Source organism: Anabas testudineus, chromosome 18 (assembly GCF_900324465.2).
Source record: "Anabas testudineus chromosome 18, fAnaTes1.2, whole genome shotgun sequence".
NCBI classification, from domain to species: Eukaryota; Metazoa; Chordata; class Actinopteri; order Anabantiformes; family Anabantidae; genus Anabas; species Anabas testudineus.
Window position 1 is genome coordinate 29,559,859 of NC_046627.1, and position 26,374 is coordinate 29,586,232.

General features: G+C 40.5%; 1 protein-coding gene across 2 annotated transcripts in view; it reads left to right on the forward strand.

The window, feature by feature from the left end:
• The window catches only part of mllt3 (MLLT3 super elongation complex subunit), a 43,967-nt gene extending 22,392 nt beyond the window's left edge, over nt 1-21,575 (forward strand). The window contains exons 7-14 of one of the 2 annotated variants that reach the window (XM_026353547.1): nt 1,909-2,487; nt 9,630-9,699; nt 10,590-10,643; nt 13,527-13,665; nt 14,309-14,405; nt 14,489-14,557; nt 16,369-16,440; nt 19,518-21,575. In XM_026353547.1, the coding sequence (XP_026209332.1) occupies nt 1,909-2,487; nt 9,630-9,699; nt 10,590-10,643; nt 13,527-13,665; nt 14,309-14,405; nt 14,489-14,557; nt 16,369-16,440; nt 19,518-19,649 (1,212 nt within the window). In that variant the 3' untranslated portion in view covers nt 19,650-21,575. The remainder of the gene's footprint in view (nt 1-1,908; nt 2,488-9,629; nt 9,700-10,589; nt 10,644-13,526; nt 13,666-14,308; nt 14,406-14,488; nt 14,558-16,368; nt 16,441-19,517) is intronic. The other variant, XM_026353549.1, reaches the window with a different exon arrangement.
• The last annotated feature ends 4,799 nt before the right edge of the window (nt 21,576-26,374 follow it).

Below are 26,374 nucleotides of genomic sequence, written 5' to 3' on the forward strand. Positions count from 1 at the left end.
TATTGTTCTGGTATTAGAACACACTATTTGACAAAAGGTTCTAGATACAAGAATAAACTGCTCACTGGTTGTGAGTAACTTGTAGAGATACAAAGTTGTAATTGCTGCCAAAGAGCTTCTACATGGTACTGAATTAGGCATCTGTATACTGTGGTAAACAGTAGATTATAATTTATTTTGTTTATTAATTTTTTGCCATTCACACTGGAAGAATACATTACTACACAGTAGAAATGTATCCATTAGCTACTGTACAGTTTATAAATGGCTTTTAGTTCTACTCAAATATCTTACTATAGCCCATCATGAGATTTACAAGAACGGGTCACCTGCTCACCTGCCAGTGTCATGGTGCTGAAAGGTGTCTTTAAAAATGCCACTTCAGTGATTGCTTCAATGCATGATTGCTGCAGAAGCTCTGTGTGTCCCGTCAAAGTACTTAACTGGTTTTATGTTTAGCCTGCCCTGGGAGGGAAATGGGGTTTACTGCAGTGGAGAAAAGTGGAGTATAGAATGAGCTGCCAGCTACATCCTGAGGTCCCAGGGTCACCAGCAGATAGACGAAATGAAAGGTTTTCGAGGTGGTTGGGCAGAGTTGTAAACACACCCCATCGTCTAGACTGCTTTAATGGGTTTACTGCATTGATGAAATATTGACAAGAGGGCTGGAGGTGAGACCCAGGGACAAATGGCCCCCGTCGTTAGGACCAATGCATTTCCTCCTTTCTCCACACTGCCCTTCGCGCCACTTTTAGGCTTGTGCATGTGTGGCTGTTGAAAAGGCCCCCTCACCCCACTGAACAGCACAACTCAAAAGAAGTCCCGGGTTTGCTCTTTAAGCTCATAGATGGGGACTAAGAAGACCCTTTTGATTTTCTTTTAAGAATGAACCTCTTTTCATAGATGTTAATGCTAAACTCCAGGGTGGCATGCATGTTTTGTCTTGTGTAAATGGCAGAGGATTAATCTTACTTTGACCTAGGTGCCTGGTTTTTGCTCACTTTGTTGTTTGGGACTATGCATTTTAGACATCCTACATGTTGTTTAAAGTGCAGTTAAACACAACGCACACACCAAGAGGACAACAGGAGACTTTGGACACTGCTTAGAATGTTGTTTTGAGTGGCATGTATTACTTGTTAAATCTATACAAGCCCACAGCATCCTTAGACAACAGTATTTATCAGTGGCTATTTTTTGCCCACTGACCTAATGTGTGAGGGGAAATCCCACAATCTTTTGAGCTTTCTTTTTCTTTTATAATTTAGGTTTTTCTGTGTAATCATGTTAGAAATGAAAATGTTAGATTTGTTTGCTTTATTTAGAACACAATTCTAGATTGTGAAGAAAAGTATAAAAAGTAGTCACCCACCCACCCACTTTGCAAGTTTGCACCTGGGTTTTTTACAACACTGTATCATGTTCAATGTAAGTTTGTTTATTAGTTTGTTTTTTTGTTTTAGTTTTAGTTTTTTGACAAAAATGTACAAAAAGACTGTTTCATGTCAATGTTAAAACAGAACAAAGCAAAATAACATTAAAATAAGAGATTGCATAAGTATACATGACTCATCTAAATCATCACTGATGCAGGTGGTTTAAGAAATCACGAAAAAAACATCCGTTTTTGAGGATAACTGCTTTAGGCAGCTTTATGTCTGTCATATTCCTTCATAGGAAGGTTCTTTTATCTTCATGGTGTAGTTGCTACTAACCAACTGGCTGTGCTATTGATGTTATAGGTGAGTTTCTTTAAAGAGTGAATACTTGTGCGATTTCTTTTTGTTTTGTAAATTAAAAAGGCAAGAAGGGGGAAAAAAATTAATGATGAAAACATAATGTGAAAAATTCCAAGGGGTCGATATATTTTGGAGACACTGTAATTGATTTGTTGCTGTTAACCCGCAGGATGGCTCCAAGGGGAGTGGAACCACCCTTGTCACCACAGCCTCAACCACCAGCACCAACAGCAGCAGCTTCTCCAAACTCCACAAACCCTCCAAGGACCATAAAGACAAAACTCCTAAAGACTTGAAAGAGCCCAAAAGTGCCTTCAGAGACTCTGGCTGGGAATCCAGCAAACCCCCCAAAGAACCTTCCAGAAAACCCAAAGAGAACCAGCCACTTAGAGATATTAATCCTAAAATGGGCTTCAAGGAACCCAAGTCTTTGTCCAAGGAGCATCGAACTGAGGTGATGACCCATGGGTCAGGACTAAATAAGCGTCTGTCTACTCCTGACGGTGATGATCATGTTGCTAAAAAACGTAAAAAGGGATTTGTGGATTCACTAGGGAAGCAGACATCAGGGTCAGATTCTCTGCACTCAGATAAGAAACTATTAAAGGATAAATCCCAAATGCGAACAAGTAAATTGCGACCAGAGGGTGGTGAGGCTGAACGCAGGAAGATGTCAACACTTCCTCCCTTCCAAGAATTGGTGGACCCCAATGATTCTGATATGGAGGACCATTCCACAAAATCAGATGTAAGTGCAACATTATTTTACTGTTTTACGTTTTTCATAGCATTTGAGTGGTAATGGAGTTGAAGTGGGGTAGCTAAAGGTATTCAGTTCTCCCTGGACTTTAAGGGTGAGGATTTGCTGGCAGTTAAGCTTTCCTTAGTGTGGAAGGACTGTAAAATGACCAACAAGGAGAGAATCTTCTTTAATGGTGGTCTGGTGGACTCCAGGAAAGGGGAATTACAAGAAAAGGTAGGCACCAATAAACCTAGTGGGAGTTCAGCTACATTCTCCTGGGTGGCCAAACAGGAAGTGGACACAAATGCAAGATAAAGTTACAAGATGCACGTTTGTTGCCTTATTGACACCAAATAATTGTGAACACTTGATATGTTTGCATTGGAAATAATTGAAGTTTTGTGATAAACATAATTGATAACATCTCAAGAGCAAAAAAACTAAATCTCTCCAGTGGTTCTTTTCACAACTAGGCTGACATTCAGCTGGGTTGCCTGGTCCACACACATTTGGTGCAGAACCTCTCCATAAATAAGGGCCATTTTAAAGCCAAATAGTAGACAAGAAAGATTTATAGTTTTACAACACCTGAGGAGAAAAGGGAAACACAGCAGTGAATAAGACAGAGCTTGCCTTTAATCCTTTTAGCTTTTGAAAGAAAAAAGGGTGAACATTTGTGGACGAAAGGTCTAAATCCCTCTCCTTTGAGCAATTTTCCTTTAAGCTATGGTGTTTTCATTTCTATTCTCAAATGCATGTGTAAAGCATGGGTCTTTGTGTATATTTCTCTGTAGGGGCAGCTTGTTTAAGCAGGGGAGTTATTACTTTGCGCTAGCAAAATCTGTTTTTGTCCACAATGCTGGAAATGCCTTTTAAGTTTTCTCATACAGGGACCAGGGGTCTAGTCGATTGTAAAGGGGATGTGGGGTGACAAATGCCAGGTGTTTGATTCTCCCCAGGCTTGCAACTCCGGTGGCCAAGGGCCAGGGCTAACAGAGCACTGCTCTCATTTCTCATGTGACTACTTGTTTGATCTCAGTGTTTTCCACTGAGCACTGGGCCAGAAACGGCACAAAGGAGGAAATTTGGAGTAGGTGATGACATGAAAAGAAAGCAGGCTGGCGTGTTAGCATGAGAATCTTGTTTTTAGCATGCTGGATGTGGGCACAGACCAAGTGATTGGTCACCTGCACAAGTTTAGTTAAACCATAGCCTAAGCCGTTGTGTAGCAGCTTTATCACAGACACACACATATTATAGTTGAGTTTGTGTAAAGGAGAGTATCAGGAGACTTAATGTATGTAATGTGACATTAGAGATAATTGCTGGCATTATTATTAAATAACTTCCTATTGCTAGATTGAGACTTGGTAATCCACTCTGCTCTGCCCAGCCCTTCCTCTCCCTGCTGCACAATGCTTTTCTATTGTCTAATAAATACCGACACACTTTGCACAGCCCTTGAAGTTTTAGTCATGATCAAAACTAGCTGCAAAACTTAAGTCTTGTTTGTACCAGAAGTATACCATAAGCAGCAGTGCCTGTACAGGTGTATGGTCATAAACATCCACTTGCTCAGTTTTAGTGTTTACAAAGAGTAGAGAGACAAACACTTTGGATTAAAGATAATTACTGTTCAAAACTCCAACAAAACAACAATGGTGCCAAGATTTAATTTTTATCTATTTGATCATGAAAACATTGTTAAGAATGACTTGAAGTACACGCATGACATTGTAATGTATTGTAACATCAGCTTCTATGAATATAGGAGTAATAGTAGGATTAGAAGCTGAATATCGTTGGTTTAAAGATAGTCTTGCTTAAAAACTTTTAGACCCTAATCTCTGGGCACTGCTGCCAGGCTGTTTAATCAGTCTGACTTTATGGCAAGTTTCAACAGCACCTCTCCACAATAAACATATTTTGACTAAAAACAATTTTAGAAAACAAATTACATGCTGAAAAATTACATACATAATATAGGCGAGATATTACTTAACTTAAAGGTGTAGTGTGTAAGATCTAGATGGATTGTTTAGCAGAATATAATATTCATAAATGTTATTAGTGTGTAATACCACCTGAAAATACAAACTGCTTAAATGAGTATTTTATATTTAAACATTGAGAGCAGGTTACAGAGCTTACAGAGGCCCCCATGTTGCACCCGCATGTTCCTTTACACATTTGTATCTTTAAAATACAAATGGTTGAGAAAAACCCATTACTCGGTTAACTGCAGCATGAATTAAAAAGGAGTTTTAAGTTTATAGTACATTAGTGTTGCAAAATGTGTCAGTATAAATGGCTGGAAACAATCTGCAGTGTCCAGCTGACGGGCTTCTTAATTCACATTAAAATAGTTTTGTTTGGACAGCCCCTGCTGAATTAGACAAGCGAACCAAATAGCCTTAGTGAGTTTGTTCTTGTTTGCAGGCATTTCTTTTTGGCTGTCCTATCTGAGCAAGAGCTAAGAGAAGGCGGCAGATTGATTCCAGTAAACTGTAGCTAAAGACTATTTATCGTCTTTGAAGAGGGCTGCTTTGGTGGCTTTGAGTGAAGCGGGACAAAACCCCCTAAAAAGGAGTGGTGATGAGATTTATGGCGGTCTGAAGAAGGTGTCCCATAAACCAACAGACCAGCTGTGTGTTGTTTGTTGGCAGGAGGCGACATCCATTGAAGTCACTCTGCCTTTTGTTGTCATTTCTCTCCTGTGTTTTCTGGAGGTCTCTCCTAACCACTTTGTTTTCTTGTGCAGCTGTGGTTTGCAGTAGCAGACGTCTTTTATGAATCTGGGTTTTGAATAAGAAGATCCAAATGCATTTTGTACTCATTTCAAACTTACACAGTGATACAGTCTAAACCCACATTTGATCTGATTATCCAACCTGGCTTGACATGCTGCTTGGCTTTTGTGTTTCTATTACAAATGTCACAACCAAAAAAAGAAAAAAGCTGAGATTCAACAACTTATTTTCTAAATGTATTTCTTGTAAGGATATAGATTTTAGTTTTTGTTTGTTTGTTTGTTTTGGATTTCAAGCACCATGTCGGGACTACTTACGTTAAAACTGAACTTGAATGTTTTGCTTAGAAGTAAAAGATTACTCTAACCCATCAAAGAATCTGCAAACACTGAACTAACTGAGGAGGAAAACATTTGTAGTATAGTGTCAACCATTACTGGATTCAAAAGTGGATGTAGGTCTTCATTAGGAAAGAAGTCACACCACAAATACTTGAAAATACAAGGAATCCGACAATGTTACACTTCATTAGCTGCTGGCGTCTTGGTGATTTTTGGAATTTGGGGATTTGTACTACACAACAGAATCACAACGTGTAATAAACACAAGTCTTCTCATACCAAACTCTAATACTTTAAACAAAGGAGAACTGCAGGGAATTGTTTTGTCAAGCATCTTCAGAGCTGTCACAAATCAGAGGTCAGATAATCACATCTGTCCATTTCATCTGCAGCCAAGAATGCTAGTGTGAGCTCTTTCTTTTGCCAAGCACTGATGCTGCATCTTAGGTGCATTTGGTGAGAAGCGCACTCGTTCAGAATGTTGTTTGAAGAGGGCAGAGAGCGACAAATGATCATAACATTTTTAAAGAGTTTTTGTTTGTTCTATAAAGGATTAAAATGGATCACTATGACAACACATGCATCATGTTTAGAAAACTTATTTCACATCTGGTCATGTTGGGGAGGAAGACCACCCACTACCAACGTGCATTTTCTTCACTGAGCTTATCAAAGCCATCCGTGTCTTCCTTCCTGCGCTAAAAAAAAAAAGTGGATATTTTTGATATGCAATAGGAGAAAAACTAATAAAGGGAAAATACGTGTTTTTACTGTCTCCTGCTTGCACCTTTGATTGCTGCAGTGTGTGAAAGCTGAAAGACTTTTCTCTGCAATACACAATTTCCTACAGCTGATAAACAGTGTCATATAAATAGTTTGTTTCTGTTTCCATTGTAAGAGCACACACGATAACATGGGTGGTATTGTTTTCTGTGCTAATTTCTAAGATAAGTGATGTTGTTAATAAAGTGCGTGCTTCAGTCAATGTGGCGGAAGTACAAGTTTGTATACTCACTTTGAAGCAGTGTTTTACTCATTAATCACTTTGGATTTTTTAAAATAGGAAGCTAATTTAATTGTAATTATAATTATCATTCTGATGTTTTTCCCAAACATGGAGTATTTGAAAACTTCCTAGTAAGATTGCCCAGTAAAGTATAAATTTCTCTTTTCTCTAAGTTTCTCTAAAAGTTAACAGTCTCATCACCAACAAGCAGCATGAGTAGAAGTACAAATGTCAGGTATGTGGTGGTGAGTTAAACGAATCTGTGGAGCTCTGCCTATTCTCACACCTGTGTACACCTGGAATCACTGCAGAGAGCAGACATGGTTGACAAAGTAATGGTGTCAAAAGTTCCCAAACCTGCATGTTCTGGTCTTGAGTTTTTATTTAAACAAGAAGCCGAGTCTTTATACTGATGATTCGCCAAGTAGAGTTTAATGCTGATCCAAGCTCTAGAAATCCAACTGTGCATATCCTAGCCTAACACAAAGAAACATCATTTTACTTCTTTATTGATCCCCACTGACTAATTGGGTGCACTAGGGCAACCTGGAGTTTAGTGTGCCCAAGGACACTTCAACATGAACACAAGAAATTGGAGATCAAACTAGTGAAACTGTGATTACCTGCTCTACCTGAGCTCCAGCCGGCACACTTGTTAACTTCAGGAACCACACGTGCCCACGATAGGCCTCCTACTTTGTATAACAAATGTTTTGGTCTTTGGATATTGAATCTCCCCTCCCCACCCCACCTGACTCGGTGAGTGTGTGTGGTAGTTGTTTTCTGCATACGTGTAACTCAGTGATTTATAAAGTTAGATGTAGAGCTATTGCTTGAACAGTGACGTATGTCTTGCTCTCGAGGGAATATAGAAACTCTGTGTGGATTTTTTGGACAGATGTTGTTTTGTGTTGACAAAGGCCAGCTAATGTGCCTCCTCACAACCTTTTAAAAAAGTGAAAATCTAACTTAAACTAACCTTTTGTGTACAATGTCATTACCCAGTGTTTGTAGACATCTTTATTTAAAAATGGTGGGAAAAAAAGAATTTGAATTAATCGAATCAATACAACCATTTTCCTCCACTTATTCGGGGCCAGGTCACAGGGCCAGCAGTCTATACAGGGATGCTCTCTCCCAAGAGACCTCCTTCCAGCTCTTCCAAGGGAATGCTCAGGCGTTTCAGGTCAGCCGAGAGACAAAGTCCCTCCAAAGTGTCCTGGATCTTCCTCGGGGTCTCCTCCTGGTGGAACATCCTCAGATAGGCGTGCTGGGGACATCCAAAAAGGATGCCTAAGCCACCTCAGCTGACTCCTCTTGATAAGTGTAGCAGTGACTCTACTCTGAGATCCTCCTGAGTGACCAAGCTCCTAACCCCATCACTTAGGGTGCAACCAGCCGCCCTGCAGAGGAAACTCATTTTGGCCGCTTGTATCCGGGGCCTCATCCTTTCAGTTATGACCCAGAGTTCATATAGTTCACCATAGGCGAGGATATGAACGTAGATTAACCAGTAAATCGAGAGCTTCACCATTATGGCTCAGTTCCTCCTTCACCACGACAGAACCATACATCGACCGCATTACTGTTGCTGATGCACCGATCTGTCTGTCAGCCTCATGCTCCATCCTTCTCTAACTCGTGTAATACATACTTAAACTCTTCCATCTGCCCTGTCTCTCCCCCAACCTTGAGAGAGCAGGTTAATTAATTATTAATATATTAACAACATAATGATTTCTTGTGTTTTGAATTCAGATTGAGAGCAAGTTTAAATAAAAGAAGATTATGTAATGATATGTCAGAATTGAAGCAGCACAGCCCAAAACATTTCCTTACAATCAATTTATTTTAGTGTGTAGTGTAGTTGTAGTTTCTGGTTGACAGTGATTAGGATGGAGGCATTCCATGAGGTTTTGGTTTTGTTTTGTTTTTTTAACAGATAAAATAGTTTAGATATTTTTTTTAAAAAAAGAATGCCCTTACACAAATGTGGTGGTCCCAGTTTTGACAGTGGATTAATTTGTCTAATCTTTCTTGGGCTTTGGCGTGAAATGCAGATCACCATACCGTACCCATGCAATTTTCTTTTTTTCCTCGGACAAAGATAAATCATCAAGTAATTACCAATTAAGACCTAGAAATGGATTTGAAGTGTCAAGAAAGAGCAACTGTATTGGAACAGAACTGAAACAAGCCAAGACAATACACTGACACAAAATTGTTTTGTTTTGATTCTGCCTCTTCCTTCAGTTGTTTGTTTGGTGAAGTCCATTTTATCCCCCTTTGGGACTTAAAAACAGGTCAGAAAAGTCACACACACAGCTGAGCAGCACGACATTACAACACTCTGACGTAGTGCACTTCTCACTTACTTGTTGTGTGTCTACATGCACCCTAAGGTTGTGTAAATGTAATAAAATGACCAAAATATGGATTTTGCATAATATGGGCACTTTAAAGGTTTACAGGTAAGGTCTGGGGTTTGACGAATTAGTTTTACGAATGAGTTTGTGCTGTATGTGTGGATCACTGCCATTATGGCGACATCACGACCCCTTCTGTGTATGAAGCTCAATACACCAGTTCTCCATTGAGGTTCACCATTTTATACTTGCACTTAGTTACTTTACTGAAGACTCCAAATTGTTGTATTGACTATGCCCAGTGTTTGTGCAGTGCCTTTGATTGTCTTTCCTTCTTTCTCAGATTCAAAATGGCTTCCATTTCTCTAATAGACTGCTCTCTGGTCTGCATGTTAATTTATCCTTTTTAAAAATAAATTCTGTTTTTACAAGGAGAGTGCAAGGCTAAAACCAAGAGTAGTCATTTAGAGCTATTTATTGGTTGTTCAATCATTCTCACGGAACAAGTCTGATAGGAGGGGACTGTACTTTAATTCAAGACAAAAAATACAGCTCACTTGTGTGGTGAAATGTAAATATTTTAAATATCTGCACAAAGTATTAAATTAATGTAATGATCAAACTTCAGTAAATTAAACGTGTTTATTAATTTTTATTTTTCACAATGTTCTCTTCCTCCTCCTAGTCTGAACAGCCCAGTCCAGCCAGTTCCAGCTCCAGTTCAGGCTTTGCTCCCACACACCACAAAAGACAAGGTAATTTCCTGGAACACTAACACGTACAGTTGATCACATTTATGTTATAAATGATGTGTATATTTAGCTAATGCAGCTCAATGAATAATGTATCAGAAGTACACAAGTAAAATAAAAGAGAGTAATGTGATAGAAGAACAAACATTTTGTTTTGTTCTTCAGCATTTTGGGGAAAATTTTACAACATTACAAGAATGTAGCTTTATTGTAGAGCTTTAAAGCTATTTATTGGTTGAAAATGATATTACTCAATGAAGTTGGAATTTTATAATTAAAGTTGTAAAATGAAATTGCCATTTTGAGAAAAATGTTGCTGTGGAAAATTCTTTCTGTGAATCAAGTCGTACTGTGGATGGCACAATGGTGTAGTGGTTAGCACTGTCACTTCACAGCAAGAAGGACTAGGTGCTTCTCTCTGTGTGGAGTTTACATGTTCTCCCTGTGTTTGCATGGGTTTTCCCCAGGTACTCAAGCTTTCTCCCCACTGTCCAAAGACATGCAGTTAGGTTAGGATTAAGGGTTAGGGGTTATTGGTTAGGGTTAACTGCTGACTCTATTGTCTATATGGATGATTGTTTATCTAAAGATCTCAAAGAAACACACATATGTAATGTACATATCTACATACATTATGTTTGAAACCTGTTGGACTGTTTGTTTCCTTATTTTAACTCTTTAACCTATAGATCTGAGCCGTGAATATACAGAGTCAATGTTATTGCCACTGATGGAATGCTCTGAAATACTCAAAGACTCAAAAAAGACTAACAGAGTTAGGTTGGCGAGGATTATAGATGTGTTGTTTGGTCCAAATTATGGGATTTGTTCATGGACTTTCTTGTCTTGAGGGTGACCTCTGCTTGTGTGTTTGCAATTTTCTGTGCATGCAGTGGTGGACTTCATCATCAGGAAAAGGGTGGCTATTCCTGCCACCACCCACACAGGTAACAGTTACACTAAGACCTGTGAGGCCCCCACCACCCTGTCAACTCTGCATGGAAAATATTTTTTCTGCTCATCTCTATTTGCATATAGATTCATGCATCTCCTTCAGTCACTTCAATAAGATTTAGTATTGTATCATGGATGTACAGATGTACAGACCCCAAAGAAGGAAAAACCCACAATGGTCACTGAAATAACTTGAAACTGACCAAACTGTTAATACATAAAACTTAATTAATAATTTAACCATAGGGACATGTCCAACTAAAATGTGTCCTGTAATTACCCTCACCGGTGTCTTCAAACTTGTAATCAGTCAGTCTGTCTATTTAACAGGTAAGACGTGCCATGGTGTGTACCCACAGTAAGCTAAGGAGAGAGCTGTCTCAGGAGAGTAGAAAGAATATTATAACATGTTAAAGGTAAAGACTATAAGACCTTCTCCAAGCTGCTTGATGATCTTGGGACTACAGTTGCACATAATATTTAGAAGTTTAAGGTCCACTGAACTGCTCTCCCATCCTCCCTGGACATGGCCATAAGAGGAAAATTGATGACAGGTTTAGGAGACAGAAAATACGAATGGTAAGCAAAGAGGACAGAACAACCTATTACCAGCAAAGAGGTTAGAGGTTAACTCCAAGGTCAAGCTACATCAGTGTCAGCTCGCATCATCAGACATTGTTTGAGCCATTAAGTGGACTTAATGGAAGACAAATGAGGAGGACTCCACTGATGAAAGCAAATCATAAAAAACGAGACTGGAATTTGCCAAACTGCATATTGACAAGCCACAAAGCTTGTGGGAGAATGTTCTTTGGACCTCTGAGACAAAACAAACTTTTTGGCAAGTCACATCAGCTCTATTTTCAGACGCAAAAATGAAGCACACAGAGAAAAGAACACTGTACCTACTGTGGTACATAAAGGAGGCTTGGTTATGTTCTGGGGCTGCGTTGCTGCATATAACAGGGTGTCTTACATTTGTGCAGGGTACAATGAAATCTCAAGACTATTAAAACATTCTGGAGCATGCTGCCCAGTGTCAGAAAGCTTGGTCTTTGTCATAAGTCGTTGGTCCTCCAACAGGATAATAACACACAGATAAAAACACCCAAGCTAAGAACAAATCATTGGATTATTCTGAAGTGGCCTTCTATGAGTCCTGATCTAAATCATGTTGAACATCTGTGTAAGGAGCTGAAACATGCAGTCTAGAGAAGACACATTCAAACCTAAGGCAATGGGAGCAGTTTGCTCACAAGGAGTGAAACTACAGTAAATACCTGTTGACAGGTGCAGAAGTCTCATTGAGAGTTACAGAACTGTTTGACTGCAGTGATTGCTTCAAGAGGTTGTGCAACAAAAAATATTAAGTTAAGGGGACCATCATTTTTGTCCAGGCTTGTTTCAAGTAGGGTTGGGCGATGTGAAAAAAAAATCATGCTATCAGTCGATATCAATATAAGTTAAATCACTATTTCTATTGCTTCCCTATTACTCCTGAGGTGTGAAGCTGCTTAAATCCATAATTTTTGAACGTGCATACTGCTATTATGTCTTTTGGATGCAAGTAGGCTATTATATATATGTGATATCACTGTGACTCTTTGTTTTTTGTTGTAACACATGGCATTGCTGTTGCACTAGTATCACATTGGTTGTTTTATGGGACCCATCAACACTTGCTTGGTTCTAGGACTTTAAAGTCTTGCACTGTGTGTGCTTTAAAGGATGATACTGCTTCAGATGGTAAAAAGATTAATGGTGTTACTTGTTTTTGTAGAAACATGCCTTTGATGCATTTAGCAGTGCACGACACTTCTCAGTCAGACTTTATATTAGCCAGAATATCTCCACACTACCCTCCTTTTTAACACAGCTGTGGACTGTGTACTTCTAAATGTCTTCTTCGGTAACACTGTTTCTCAAGTTACCATTCAGATTTTCTATTGTAATTTTTACTTATCTCTGTCCTTCTCCTGACTTACTGCCGTGCACGACTGCAGTAGCACATGTTGCTGCTAACAGCTGATACTACAGTCTGGGATGTGTGTGTCAACCTAACCTGACGTGGCTGTAACTTTTCCAGCTACATGATTGGTTCACACTGTGCTATTCTAATTATCATTGGCTTTTCGTGTCAAAACATGGATGGAATGGGTTCCATCAAAGTTATATCGACCAGTCTAAAAGTTCTATCAAGGGAAAATTATTTCACAATATATATTGTTAGCGTTTCATCGCATAGCCCTAGTTTCAAGTTATTTCAGTGACCAATGTAGGTTTTTCTTTCTTTAATGGAAGTACCAACATCTTTCTCTATGTCTGTATATCTCCCCCCACAGTGCCCATTACTGCTGATCCAACAATATGTATAATATACACTCTAACTTCTTGCTCTTTGTCCAGATACAAACCCCATTAAGACAAACAGGGTTTGCATTATTAAACATAATAATGACACACACTGCTCTAATCAGTGAGAGTTTTTTGTTTGTCTGTTGTCATTACTGTAGTTTATTTTAATTTCACATACATTAGTCCTCTGCTAAAAATAGTCCCCAACAACAGCACTACTTTGTCATTTTTGTTGCAAAATGCACCATGAACCCTTGAGCTTGTGAGAATTTCAGACACTATTGACAACTGGATTAATACATTATTGGAAAACATAGAATAAAGACAGCCTTATCCTTGTCTTCCTGTCCTCAAATCAGCAGCAGTTCCCAACTCCAGGGTCCACCAGAACATCCCACCATCTCTCCACTACACAGCATGATCCACTGCTTGATGCCCATTTTTGCTTCCTTTTGAGTTCAAATAATAAAGGAAAAAACAACATGATTTCAGTGTGGTCTTTTGTGTTGTCTCCCACACAGTCCTGGGCCCACTGCAGTCTGTGATGCAGGATCTGCACTCGGACGACAATGATGATGATTCAGAGGACGACGATGACAACGACATGGACTCTGACGTGGAGCGCCCAACACACACACACATCACACACCACCAACGCAGGTTAGCATATAGCTTGTCAAACAACCTCTACGATTTGTTTCACGAAACACATGCAGCAAATAGTAAGAGGGTACAGAAGGTGTAGACTTTTAACTGTAGTATTGCAGTTGATTTGGCTGTTAGCGAGCAGGTCTGTGATTTTCCGTACAACCACTTGAACATTCTGTACAAGACTTTGTGTAAACATTCAGATGTGGTCAAAGTCAGAATACTTTTTCCCTTTAAAACCTCTAGATTTTTGCATCAATTTGATGAAGAACCTAGATTTATTGCAGGTATTTAAAGCTGAACTCATTAGTATTGCTATTGAATGATGAGGATGCGATCACATTAATAATAACATTATTAATTACATTGTTCTCTGTAGCTCTCAAGTCTCTCGAGCTGTCTTTTGGCTCATTGTTTAATCTCCAGCAGCAGGCAGCTGTTTTTATTGAAACAGCTCTGTTCACTATATGCTCATCACCAAACGTCTGACACACACATGGACTAACTGGTGAACATACATGTAGTGCAGCATTAAGCTGTTGGAGGAGTTGGAGGAGAGTAAAACAGAGCTGAAAGAGTATGTGCTTGACATGGATTTGTATGTAGCATATGTATTTTGAAGTATTTGATCTTTGTCCTGTTACTGCCTCCCTAGGGTCAGTTTGAGTGACGGCAGTGAGAGTGACAGCTCCTCGCCATCACCCCCCTCCCGTAACGAGGCCCCACCCTTGTTAAAGACTACTAATAACCAGGTAAGATTGTCTTGAGAACCAAGATGTTAACTGTATGTAGCTCCAAGTCACCCAGACTGACTCTGTGTTTACTGTATCCTCAGATACTGGAAGTGAAGAGTCCCACCAAGCAGAGCAAACAGGACAAGAGCAAAAACATAGACTGTGATAAGGTACACAAGATTCTTTGTCTATAGGGCTTTAAAATGAAGAGGGTGAACACAGGTCTGTACAACATGGTTTCCATAGTTCCTTCAAACCCAACAGAACTAAATTATAGGCCAACTCTTAAAAGGTCTTAAATATGATTGAAGTGGATTATTCAATGTCAGCTGCCAGTGTGTTGGTGTCAGTGGCGACATACATCATCTTCACATATGCAAATACTTCTATGAATGCACGAGCAAACACCTTAGGCCTCCTCTGCTGATGCTTGTACCATCTTTTTCAACAACTTTCACAGACTGGATTTTGTGACCAAAATGTTTGAACACTTCTACCTCTTTTACACTTCTACCTCTTTTGTTGGTAAATCTCTGTAAGCTGTGAAACCTTCAGGCAGCAGCTTCTTGTTCTCGATTTCAACTGGTGCTGAATGTTGCTTTAACTCGTTAAATGTCAATGTTGGCTTTGTATGCTCCTTGCAACACCACCATCTGTAAACCAAAGCTTTATATATGAGGTAAGAAGATCAAAACATTAGAGGCTCTCCAACAATGTGAGACATCTTCTTTAGATGCTCACAAATGCATGCATTTGTTAGTTCAGGAAAAAGTAGATGTACTTTGCCCAATATGATGCTGTGTACTGTATATACTGTAGCTTTATAAAACAGTCCAGAAAGTCATATTAACCATGAATACTCAACTTCAAGTTTTCACCACCACTATAAATTCATAAAAAATCACAGAAGCGTATTTTGAATTGTAGTGGAGATCCCACTGTTTTGAATGATGCCAATTAAGTCGGGCTGAATTCAGTTACCTCAATTTACATTCAAATGTTTAAAGAAATGATGCAACTATAAAAGGCAAGGAGTCATATCTTAAGGCCTCAGTGATGAACTAGGATAAGATGAAGCATTTTACATAACGCATATTTTCATATATTCATGTGATGCTATCACACAAAGTAAAATTGATTTGGGACATCCAGGACCTAGTAGCGGTCACCTTGGAGCAGCATGTAGCTTACTAGAACCCTAGTGTCAGAGGTTTGACTCCCACTTCCTCCTGACCGTATGTCGAGGTGTCCTTGGACAACACAGCGACACCCCACAGAAGTGCAATTATCTACTGCAGCTGTCGCCAAGAGGATCAATAAAGCATTTCTATATCCATCTATAGTGGTCAAGACTCAAACCGTAAAATATCACAGGCACTACTTTGATTCTGGCCGGGACCATTCATCCCTCAAATTCAGTTCTCTTCAGTTTATTTATGTACCACCAAATCACAAAAAAGTCATGTCAAGGCCCTTTACAGTGCATGTTTCAGAATATCTTCTATTTCCTGTCTGTATCTCGACTTTGATATCAAAGACAAGATGTCAAAAAAAGATTTTTCTAACTTTAAAGTCATTTAGGGGGAGATGTAAGGGAGAGCTGGCTTTCAAGGGGTTAAAAGTACACTCATATAAATAATAAACCACTTTGACTCCACTGTCTAGTTGAATAACCAGTGACAATGTTGTAGCTTTTATTGTGGTTTGGCAATGATGTGTTTAAGGACAGTTACTGTACTTCAGTCCTTTCTTGGTACTGACAGAAATTTGTCAGTAAACTGATTAAAAATTGACTAAAAACTGGCATAAAAAAAGCTTGGTCTTTGATCTTATTGTTTCCATTTCCTTCAGACAAAAACCTATGCATGTAAGACTACCTCACCCGGTCAACAGTCCGGTGTTGTAAGTGTAAGGTCAAACTAGGATTTAAGGCACTGAGCAGCTTAATTAAGCTGACACTGTGATGCTGTGTGTCTTCCAGGCTTATCTGGACGAGCTGGTGGAGCTGCACAAACGACTAATGACGCTAAGAGAAGGCCATATACTGCAACAGGTGAGCTGCTGCTAGTGTGTCATACTGTAACACTGACGTTAGTCTTTTACTTTAGCGACGTATTATTCAGTCAGCCTGCATTGTTTACTTCGACTAGAAAGTTCCACTATCGGCTACTCTGAACCTATACAGTATATAGACTTAGCAAAGCCTGGGCAAATAGAGGTGAGTGTAAAGACATTTCAATATCACAAGGCTGCCAAGTGACTACTGAGACAGGTTTCTATTGGCAGTTGGCAGATTGTTTCTGTGAATTCATGCCTGTCCTGTAGCTGCGCTGCAGTTGCCTGATGGTTGGAGTTGGTTTCTCAGCCTCGTGCTGGTAAAGAATATTAATGTTAAATGCTGGGCTGTATACCTACAGTATAATACTGAAGAACAACCCAGCGGGGTGGATGGGTTGGCCACATGTTGTTCATTGCCACTTTTTTACTCCCATGACTACATGAAACAAACAAATGTCAGATTACATCACGGTTTCATCGTTGTTACCATTTCAGACTTTTGTGTTGTTTGTTTTTGTTTTTTTTACTTATGTTAGTTTCCTGACTGTTTTATTCCATGCATTACTCTTCCTTGTCAGAATGTGTCTGTTATCCAGGGGCCAGGATTTTGTGGACTTTTTGGCCAAAAATGCTTCAGTGTTTTTTTTGTCTTGCTCTACTGATGCACTGTAATCAAAACACAGTTGAGTTCCATGTTGTGCTTTTTGTGTAACGTGTGTCTCTCACTTGTACGTCTCTTTGGATAAAAGCGTCTGCCAAATGACTTAATGTAAATGTCCTGCTGTTTGCTTCATGTGTGAATACACAACTTTGCACAGTGTCCGCACCTGATTCTCCAGAGATAATCCGGAGTGCGCATGTGAAAATGGCTGAAGACAAAAGTATTCCACTGAGAAAACCTCACTGTTCTGTTGTAATTAACACATGCACACATGCGCACATACACACCGTTTGTTATGCAAAAAGGCAAGCACGCCTTTCAGGGAGACTAGCACCATTTTTACTAGTAAATTTAGCAGACATGTCCCCTCATCAGGTATTTATTATCTTCTAATTCTAAATGGACCTTTTATTTGCCTTTGTGCACAGATTTTACATAGAGAAAGCAACACCATGTAAAATTAGCTCAGCAGCAGCTTTGGTGCTCCATACTTGTGAGGCGTTCTGGGATGGTACAGAGTGTAGGTCAAATTTGCACAATAGTTGTAGTATAGTGGTAGTTGAAGCTAATGCAGCCTTAAGCCTGCAGCTGGAAGGAGGAGCTGCTACAGAGGCCTGGTCAAACCTAAAGACTATTTTACTTTTTAAAGTGGTCTTCAAACCCAACGACTGCACTTCACTTCATCACACCTGTAAGGCAGCTAGTGGTCTGGTTTTGTAGATTGTGTCAGGTGAAGATTGCATATAGTTTTTACATTTGAACAGTCATAGCTTTTTTGGATCTCACTAATATTGTAGTTTTATCAGAAATCTTTTGAAGTAACTGTTTAAGTGGGGAACTAACTGAAATTGTTGGAGGATGGACAATCCTGAATGTAATGTGTAGACTTGAGACATATCAAGTTCAATTGCCAATAAGAAAACATTGAATTAAACTCGGGTTTCCACTTTAATATTATTTACATTCCTGCTTTATTCTATTTTATGCCAAAGTTAAACTGAACTAGCAGGTCTAGTTAAAAAAATGTTGGGGGGCTTTGGACAGTTTTCCCTGATCTCAGCATTTAATCAGTACATGCCAGTGTTGTTGGTCATCTGCACTGTAGCACTGGATCAGAAGAGGAGCTGCGATGTGTTACAGATCCTCTGTAATCTGTGCCTTCATCTGGAAGCAATGAATTATTTGGTTAACCTCTCTCCACCTAAGAGACTGCATGTTTCTTGCCTATATTCTCGAGCCCTATCATATGACGGCATTAATGGATCTTCCCAGCAGCAGCTGCCAAGTTCTGCCTCGCTCTCCTAACGAGACGTCTGGCTCTGAGGAAAGATGAAATCCCATCCAAAAAAGCATCGCCAGCACACAGCTTTAACTCGCACTGCAATCAAGCTAATCTAGCAGAGTTCACCAACTGGCTCCACTTCCTGTTACAAGAGATGGAAACGATTAAGTCGCAGCCTCTCTGCACACTGTTCAGTACCACATATTGGATCACATGGAACTGTAATGCAGACAGCTTGTCTTTAGACAGTGAAAGTCTCCGTGAGTTTGGTAGCTGTTTCCAGGTGAAATGAATCCTAAACAGCAATGAAAATGAACCAACAGGCCAAATCACCTCAACACACACACTAAAACCAGGCATCACAGTGAAATGAGAGAGGTGATGCCTTCTGACTTGGATCTGCCCTGTAATTACAGAGAGCTTCAATTCTTTCCACATAGACTCTGAAGTAGGAACAGAATCAGCTTGTTCACTTCCTTCCTTGCTGACTGTACAATAAGACAGCTAAGTAAGAAAACACAGTTTACTTTACACCTGAGCAATAGGAAACAGCTCAAAGTTGCTTTTAACTATCTGTGGGACAGATACTGTGTTTATCCTGCCTAGTTCCATTGTCGTACACTTTGCCTCTGTTGTCCGTCAAAAGCACAAATTAGTTTGATCACAGCTCATACAAGTTTGTTTTGTCCCCTAAAAAGCAAAGCTAGCAGACATGTGAATCAAAGGGGAAGAAGATGCATGTACAGTTGCAGCCTTGAGTTGGACAGACTCTTATCTTTTACTTTTGGACCAGTAACTTTTCAGTTACTGGCTTCACCACAAGATTTGATTGCATCTGAATTGTCTGATGTGCCAATGCTAATGGTCGGTAATATTTTTGCATTGGATTCGAAGAGGAGCTGTATTCAGTTAATCATTTGTTCATCTTTTGTCACTTGGTAGCCGAGCAGTTCATATTTTGCTCACAGCAGCCTTTGGAGAGAATGTGTTGTTAGTTGATATGTTAATTAAGTGTACAGGCTACTCCTCAACCCTTCTTTGTACAGGTGGGCTAGGCCACCGAGCATGACTTCCTTTGTTTAAAGTTCCCTGCTGATTACCCACTGAACCTTCTTCTTCTCTTTTCCAGATTGTCAATCTCATTGAGGAGACGGGACACTTCCACATCACAAACACTACTTTCGACTTCGACCTTTGCTCCTTGGACAGAAGCACAGTACGGAAACTTCAAAGTTACCTGGACACCTCTGGACTGTCATGAGACTCAGTCTGTCCTCAGACGTTAGTATTTTTTGTTTTGTTTTTTTTTTGTTTCTTCCTTGAATAAACTCAAATTTTGGATGCAAGCAAATGCCCTCACAACGGCTGGGTCCAGTTGCTGTGCATCCAGCCTGCTGCTGGTTGGACCAGGTTCCCAGAATGAAGACGTTGTCCAGCTGCAGAAACCCGGGCCAGGTGTCACGGGGATGAGCCCTGTCGATCAGGAGGTCGCCCGGAAAGCCTTGAAAATTTCACTTGATGAATTAAAAACATTGCGGTGAGCAGCAACATAGTTGCTCTTTATGAATGTGCAGATTGTTACCATGTATGTTTCTTGATTTGTTGTTCATTGTGACAAATGCATGGTCAGCATTGCCTTACAACATTGTAAGTCTTATTTATTGAATTTAATTTGCAGATGTGTGTGTGTGTGCGCATAGGAGATGGATAGAATAAAATCAGCCACAGAATGAGACTTTGTTAAAGCACTTCACACAGGCATATGTGATTCTGTGTGACACTTGAGCATTACTGCAACACTCTGTCATTGACTTGAATTAAAATCCAATTTTAGTGGGAGCAAAAAACTGCCACAGCAGGTATGAAGGCAACGCCGATTAGTTTCCATTCCAGTTCACGAACAACACAACACGACACTGTCAGCAAATTCACTGATCATATTGTTCTAGCTACTCACCAAGGTAAAACTATGCAAAAGAAAAGAAACAATTTCAGCAGCCACTCTCCTTGATAAGGAGTGGTTGGGGTAGCAGTAGTTAGTGCTGTTATTCCAAAGAAAAAGAAGGGTTGGATCTATCCCGATCCTGTTGTGGCCCCATGTTTTAAACTGATGTTAACTTTACAAAGATCCATCTCAAAATATTGCCCGAATCATACAAACTGGGATATAGTTACGTGTTTTAACCAACCTCATTTGTCAAGTGTAGGAGTTTATGATGCTGCCCTCGACTGAACATAGACCTTACCTAGGCCAACTGTTACAGAAAGTTAACACAATTGTTTGATTAAGATGACACCAACTGCAATTTCATGACATAAAGGTTCCACATAGAGGCTTTAAAAGCCACTGTGTACATTTAGGTTTAGTCTTCTCGTCCTATAACATGTTGTATCTCGGCTGTAAGCATTTGAACACATCACAACATAATGTGGCAGCTTTTTATTCCCATGTTTTGACACTGTAAGATAAGAGTGGCTACTGGAGTGAGCCAAGCACAAGTCACTAAGGTGAAAGTTCTCATAATAACAATAACATAAGTTTTTTGTTTGTTTGTTTTTATTTACCAAATCCAGGAATGTTGTGCTGCAGCAGGTCCTATCCATTTGCTCACTGGGTGCAACCTAAAGAAAGCTTTGTTGTGTCGCCTCATTTTCTGCTACAGGGCCAAGGAAACATGCCAAAAGCTTAGTTACTCTATTTAGTTGGTGAAAGAAACTGCTAATGTTTATCTACAGAAGATGGTTTAAATAAAATCCTTATCTTTTTGCCATTTGGGGAAATGGATTTGTAGAACAGACCCAAACTGTGTTGAAGTACAGGGAGAACTGTCTTTACGATGTTGATTACAACGGCTCCTGCGTTCTGCTTTTCTAAAACATTTTGGAAGAGCCAAAGGGAATTTGGCTGACAGGTACTGTTATGGGTGTAGAAAAAAAACCTTATTTATTTTGTAGGACCTTGAGTTGTTCAATGAAAGCTCATCATTGATTTTTGCAAGAATGCCTTAGTTTGATGTGTTAAAACGAAAAAGAAAAAAATTGACACTTTTGCCAAAATGTCAGGATGGTGAACAGTGGCCATCCAGTCCAAATGACCTTAAAGGGGTTTTCTTGCCCTCTGTTCTGTCTTATGGTTTCTTGTGTATTTTGAGGACATACAATAAATATTCTGTATGATGTACAGATGAGTTACTAAGCTACTTTTGGATGAGCTTTTATTTTATTGCATGCATGCTATTGTGTAGAAAGTTATTTTTAGAATGCAAGACTATTATATTATTACTGTCTCTACTTGTGACATTTGCCTTCTGCAAGACTTACTCTGAAGTAAATGGTAGATGGTCTGCACTTATATAGCGCTTTTCTACCTAGCTGGTACTCAAAGCGCTTTACACTGCGTCTCATTCACACACCGATGGCAGAGCTGCTATGCAGCTGACCTGACTCACCGGGGGCAACTAGGGGTTCAGTATCTTGCCCAAGGACACTTTGGCATGCGACGTGGCAGCCGGGAATCGAACCACCAATCCTGTGATCGGCAGTCAACTGCTCTACCTGAGCCACAGCCACCCCATCACCACCCCATGAAGTCAGTTTTGAATTTCAAAATCACTAAATAGGTAAATAAGAAATTATGAAAAAGTCTCTCTCTGTCACCCCCTAGTGGTAGAATGAAAACACACCATGTCGCAGATGGTGATAAATAGGAGGAAAACAAAATGCACATTGCAGCAATTTCCACTTTGACCGTGTACATTTTCTACAAACGTATTAAGTATTTTAAAAATCCTATAATCTTTAACGTAGCATGATTTGCTTAACTGTAAGCAGGATGCCAAAAGAAGTACTGCTATTCTTGTTAATCTCAGTAGTCGCATGTTGCCCAGTGCAGCTCAAAACTTTTAAACTGGTTAAAGTGAACCTTCTCTACAGGTCAGGTCAGGTCAGAGTCGGTGTATAACAGGTCAACACAACCTGTCCCATTCCAACCAGTGTGTCCTTCACTTGCTTCTTAAGGGGAACAAAAATAAATGGTCAAGTTTCGTGTTAGCGTTAGAGAAACATTTCAAATAACAGGCGGGCTGCTTGGGGGGTGGCCCGCACTCACAACCCCGGTATCCTGAAACTTCTGGTTACAGCCATGCTATGGTGAATCAATGGACACACAGGAAATAAGAAATGAGAAATAACAAGTGTAATGTTTCTGGAACATCATCAGTACGAGGACACGTATACAATTTACTAAATGTATTTGTTTACTTGCTGTACGTATAATTACATGAGATACTTGCTTTAACATTTCAGATCAAACCTTGTCAATTCTGCAGTCATGGACTTGAGTTTACAGGTGGTAACTGCTCTTTTTGACATGTAAATATCTGGTTGGAAAAACAGAAAGTTGGAATTAGATCATTAAATCATTCAAATTGTGAGAAGTGACAAAGATGCCAGAGCATCACTAACCATCCAATCGCTTCCCTCTTCAGAACTCTCCAAACACAACACAGTGACACATTTGACACACTTTAAAAATGACATATTGGCTAAACACTGAACCCACAGCTTGTAAAAATGAAACTTGAGTGCAGAAACAGACTCGGAGTGCTCTCAGGGACCTGCTCGGTATAGTAGTGAAACAGTTGCCTGTACTGCATGAAGTACTGATGGTAGGACTAATCAAAAACACACAGTGCTGTAGTACACTCAGAACCCCCTGAGTGATAGCAGTCTGTCTTACAGACTCTATAATCAGTGTGAAAAGTGAGGAGGTCACAAACGGGGTAACTAATTTGGATCAAAATGTTGCTCCCTCTCCTCTAGTGGAGGCAAAAACTGTGCTGTGCATGTTCTTTTTATGTCAGTCTACGTGGGTGGTCTGACAGAAGAAAAGTTGGAAGTCATCCAGGTTCCCCATTTATTGCCAGCTAAAAAGAATCTCAGATGCTTTCATCAGCCTCCATGTCATGCATCTAAGGCCTGCACTGGAAAAGCTGTCCCTGCAGACTGCAGGATACATGTTAAAAGTGTCTCTGTGGAGGAGTTGGTAGGTGTTCATCGATGTTCTATATTTAGTTACAAATCTGTGCTGCTCCTGTCAGTTTCTCTGCACGAGTGTGTTGTTTTTGCCCAGTTAGCAGCAGCTCTGGTCCTGCAAGCGTTTACACAGGAGGCGTTTAGGTGCTGTGCAAAGTGTAGGTCATCCTGGTTCCTACTCTGAGGCCAGTTTAGCATCACTGTGTTCCGCGTGTACAGCATGCAGGAAAATATAAATATAGAGCTGAAGTCCTGATCAGGGTTAGTCTGTTTCTGTGCTCACATGCTGCTCACGCTACACTTTGAAAAAGTGGCGCAACTTGGAATAAGTTAAAGCCTAAACTCCAGAAATTATGTTAAATTACTTCAGTCAATCTTTCTGAGACGCTTCACCACCGAACTACACCTTTTAAGAAACTGTGGGTTCTTTCAGTGCACACTGTTTGACCTAGCTGTGACCCCCCTACTTGTTTGTGGATCAGCCTCTTTTTGCCAAGCTGTGATGGTTAACGTGCTGTATGATCACTATCAGCTCAGATAAAAGCAGGAATAGAAAACTAATGGCTAACTCATTTTTCTAATTACCATCCTTATCTAAACTTATAGTGCACCACACGACATGTTAGTGAGAAAGGTTTTCTTATTTCTGTAGTTCTGGTTTCTTCTCGGCTCTCTTCAGCTGTGGATTCTATCCCTCATGAGTAGGTTTTTGCCATTTCCAGAGGTAGAACTACTATACAGCATGTTTTGATGGTATCGTGCCGTCGCTTCCATCAGGCGCCTCGTCATGACCTCTTGTACTGGATCCTTATAACCAGGAACACCACACTGAATCTGAGCTGTTAAAGCTGTGCTGCACACTCACAGCTGGGCTTTGTCCACATGCTGCAGCACTACTGGGTTCAGACCTTTCTGTTTGGATGATCCACAGCACAGACCCGACACCCTCACACTCCCACTCCTCTAACTTTTCACTGAGCATAAACTGCCTCTTTAAAGGCCATAAGATCAGCGCTAATAGCAGGGGAGGTCACACATGTCAGGCAGTTCAAACATGAACAGCTGGTCAATGTGTTTGTACTGTTACTCAAAAAAATCTAAGAATGATACATTGAAGTGCAGTTATACATGTATAAACGGACAACAAAACAATCCATTACTGCCACTGTCTGGTAAAGAGCCGAACTGAACGCAGACATGACCTGATGCCTGCTTCAGTTGAACGCTTTGTTCTGTCCCCTTCACCTTCTTTAAACCTCCATACAGCGATGCATGTGACACAGTAATCAGCTGTTCTCGTGGCTTCGTGTGCAGCAGACAGCAGCTTCAGCAACTTTCATTCGGGACTGAGTTCACTGCAAATGGAGACGCGAGAAGAGAAAGTGGCTGCTCACACTCCTGGATTAATTTAAGCTTTTTTTCCTCAGAGAGTGGAGCTGAAGAAGACGGGGGTGGGGGGTGGGGGTATAGAGGAAGAATGGAGCCTGAGGTGGGGGGGGGGTGGGGGAATGGTTCAGAGTCCAGGCCAGCCAGCAGGACATCCTGTTTGAGCTTCCAAATACCATTTCCTCCAATAAAAAAAAAAGGGTGGAGGGGGCCTTCGAAATAATCTTCCATAGAAGAGACACAGAGACATTGATTGTCACCCTGGCACAAGGCCAAGGCTGAGGAGAAAGGCCCTCTGCCCCCCCCCCACCCCCTCCCACTGAGCCTCTGGAGGCCGGTCAAAAAGCACCTCGAGGAAGTCATTAAAGCTCAAGGTTGATGAAAAGTCTCTCCTTCCTCCCACATCTCGCGTCGCTGCTCCGTCTGAAGGCACGCTGCTTACAGCACCAGGCTCTTCACATTTTGGAGGCGGTTTTCTTTTGTTGTTGTTTTGTTTTGTTTGCACAGAGCCAGGTGTATCTGCTGGAAACACACAAGTGTAGCATCTCCAGAAAAGTCGTCTACGTGAAGCCATGTTCACCTGCTCCGTGTTTTACCTTCACGGTCCCCCGACAAAGCTGAACCTCCTTATAAAGCGATCTGATTGAATCATGAGTGCAATAAATGGATAACAGATATCTATTTCCTGTCTCTGTCCTCTACTGATCGTACCTGAAATACAAAAGGAGACACTACTGTAAGTAGTGGGGTTGTCTTTGTTTCTCACAATTACCATAAAATAACATTTAGATTAAAGGATGGATTCACAATTTTTCAAATCTTTCTCAAAACATTGATCTGTGTCTTGAATCTGCATCAACATGAGGAAAGATAACAGCAAGTAAAACCAGTTCAAGTGTTTGATGACACACTAGTTCTAATCATTTCCTATTGAAGAAAACTGTGTCTGTTTTCTTTTACACCTCTACACTCGCACAATAGCAGCTGAATTCAAATATGTTTTTTGATGGAAACGTGCACTGAATGTAAGTTCATACAAAGAAAGTATGAACGTTCAGCCCTGGGAGGGTCCAGCTCGTGGAAATCCGCTCCTGTGAGATGTTTATCATATTTGCCTTCACAGCTCATTGCTGTCTCGTCCAGTGGGGAAGCTGACAGCAAAATGAAGACCACCAAAGCATGCACGGCCTCTGTTTGCAAAGGGATTTCGGCCCCCTGACCACTCAGCCATTGTCATCAAATTTGCACAGAGCTGCAATAATTCAAAGACACTTATCATATGCTTTTGGCTTGCTTGTGTCCCCCCGGTTTCCCCCTGTGGCCAATCGTGTTGACCTTCCTGTCAGCTCCACTGTGGAATTCTGGGTGGCAGGCAGTTGTGGCCCCACTCCACCCCCGCCACTCATAGAATGCATACAAATTAGCCTTTCAGAAATCCGATCAAGTTATGTAAAGAACAAAAGCAAGCAGACTTCAAAGGGGAGTGACGAGGAGGGATGCTGCATGCGGAGGCTTCAGCCAGCTCTCTCAACCGGACCAGCCACAGACGCTCCGATTATTGTTTTT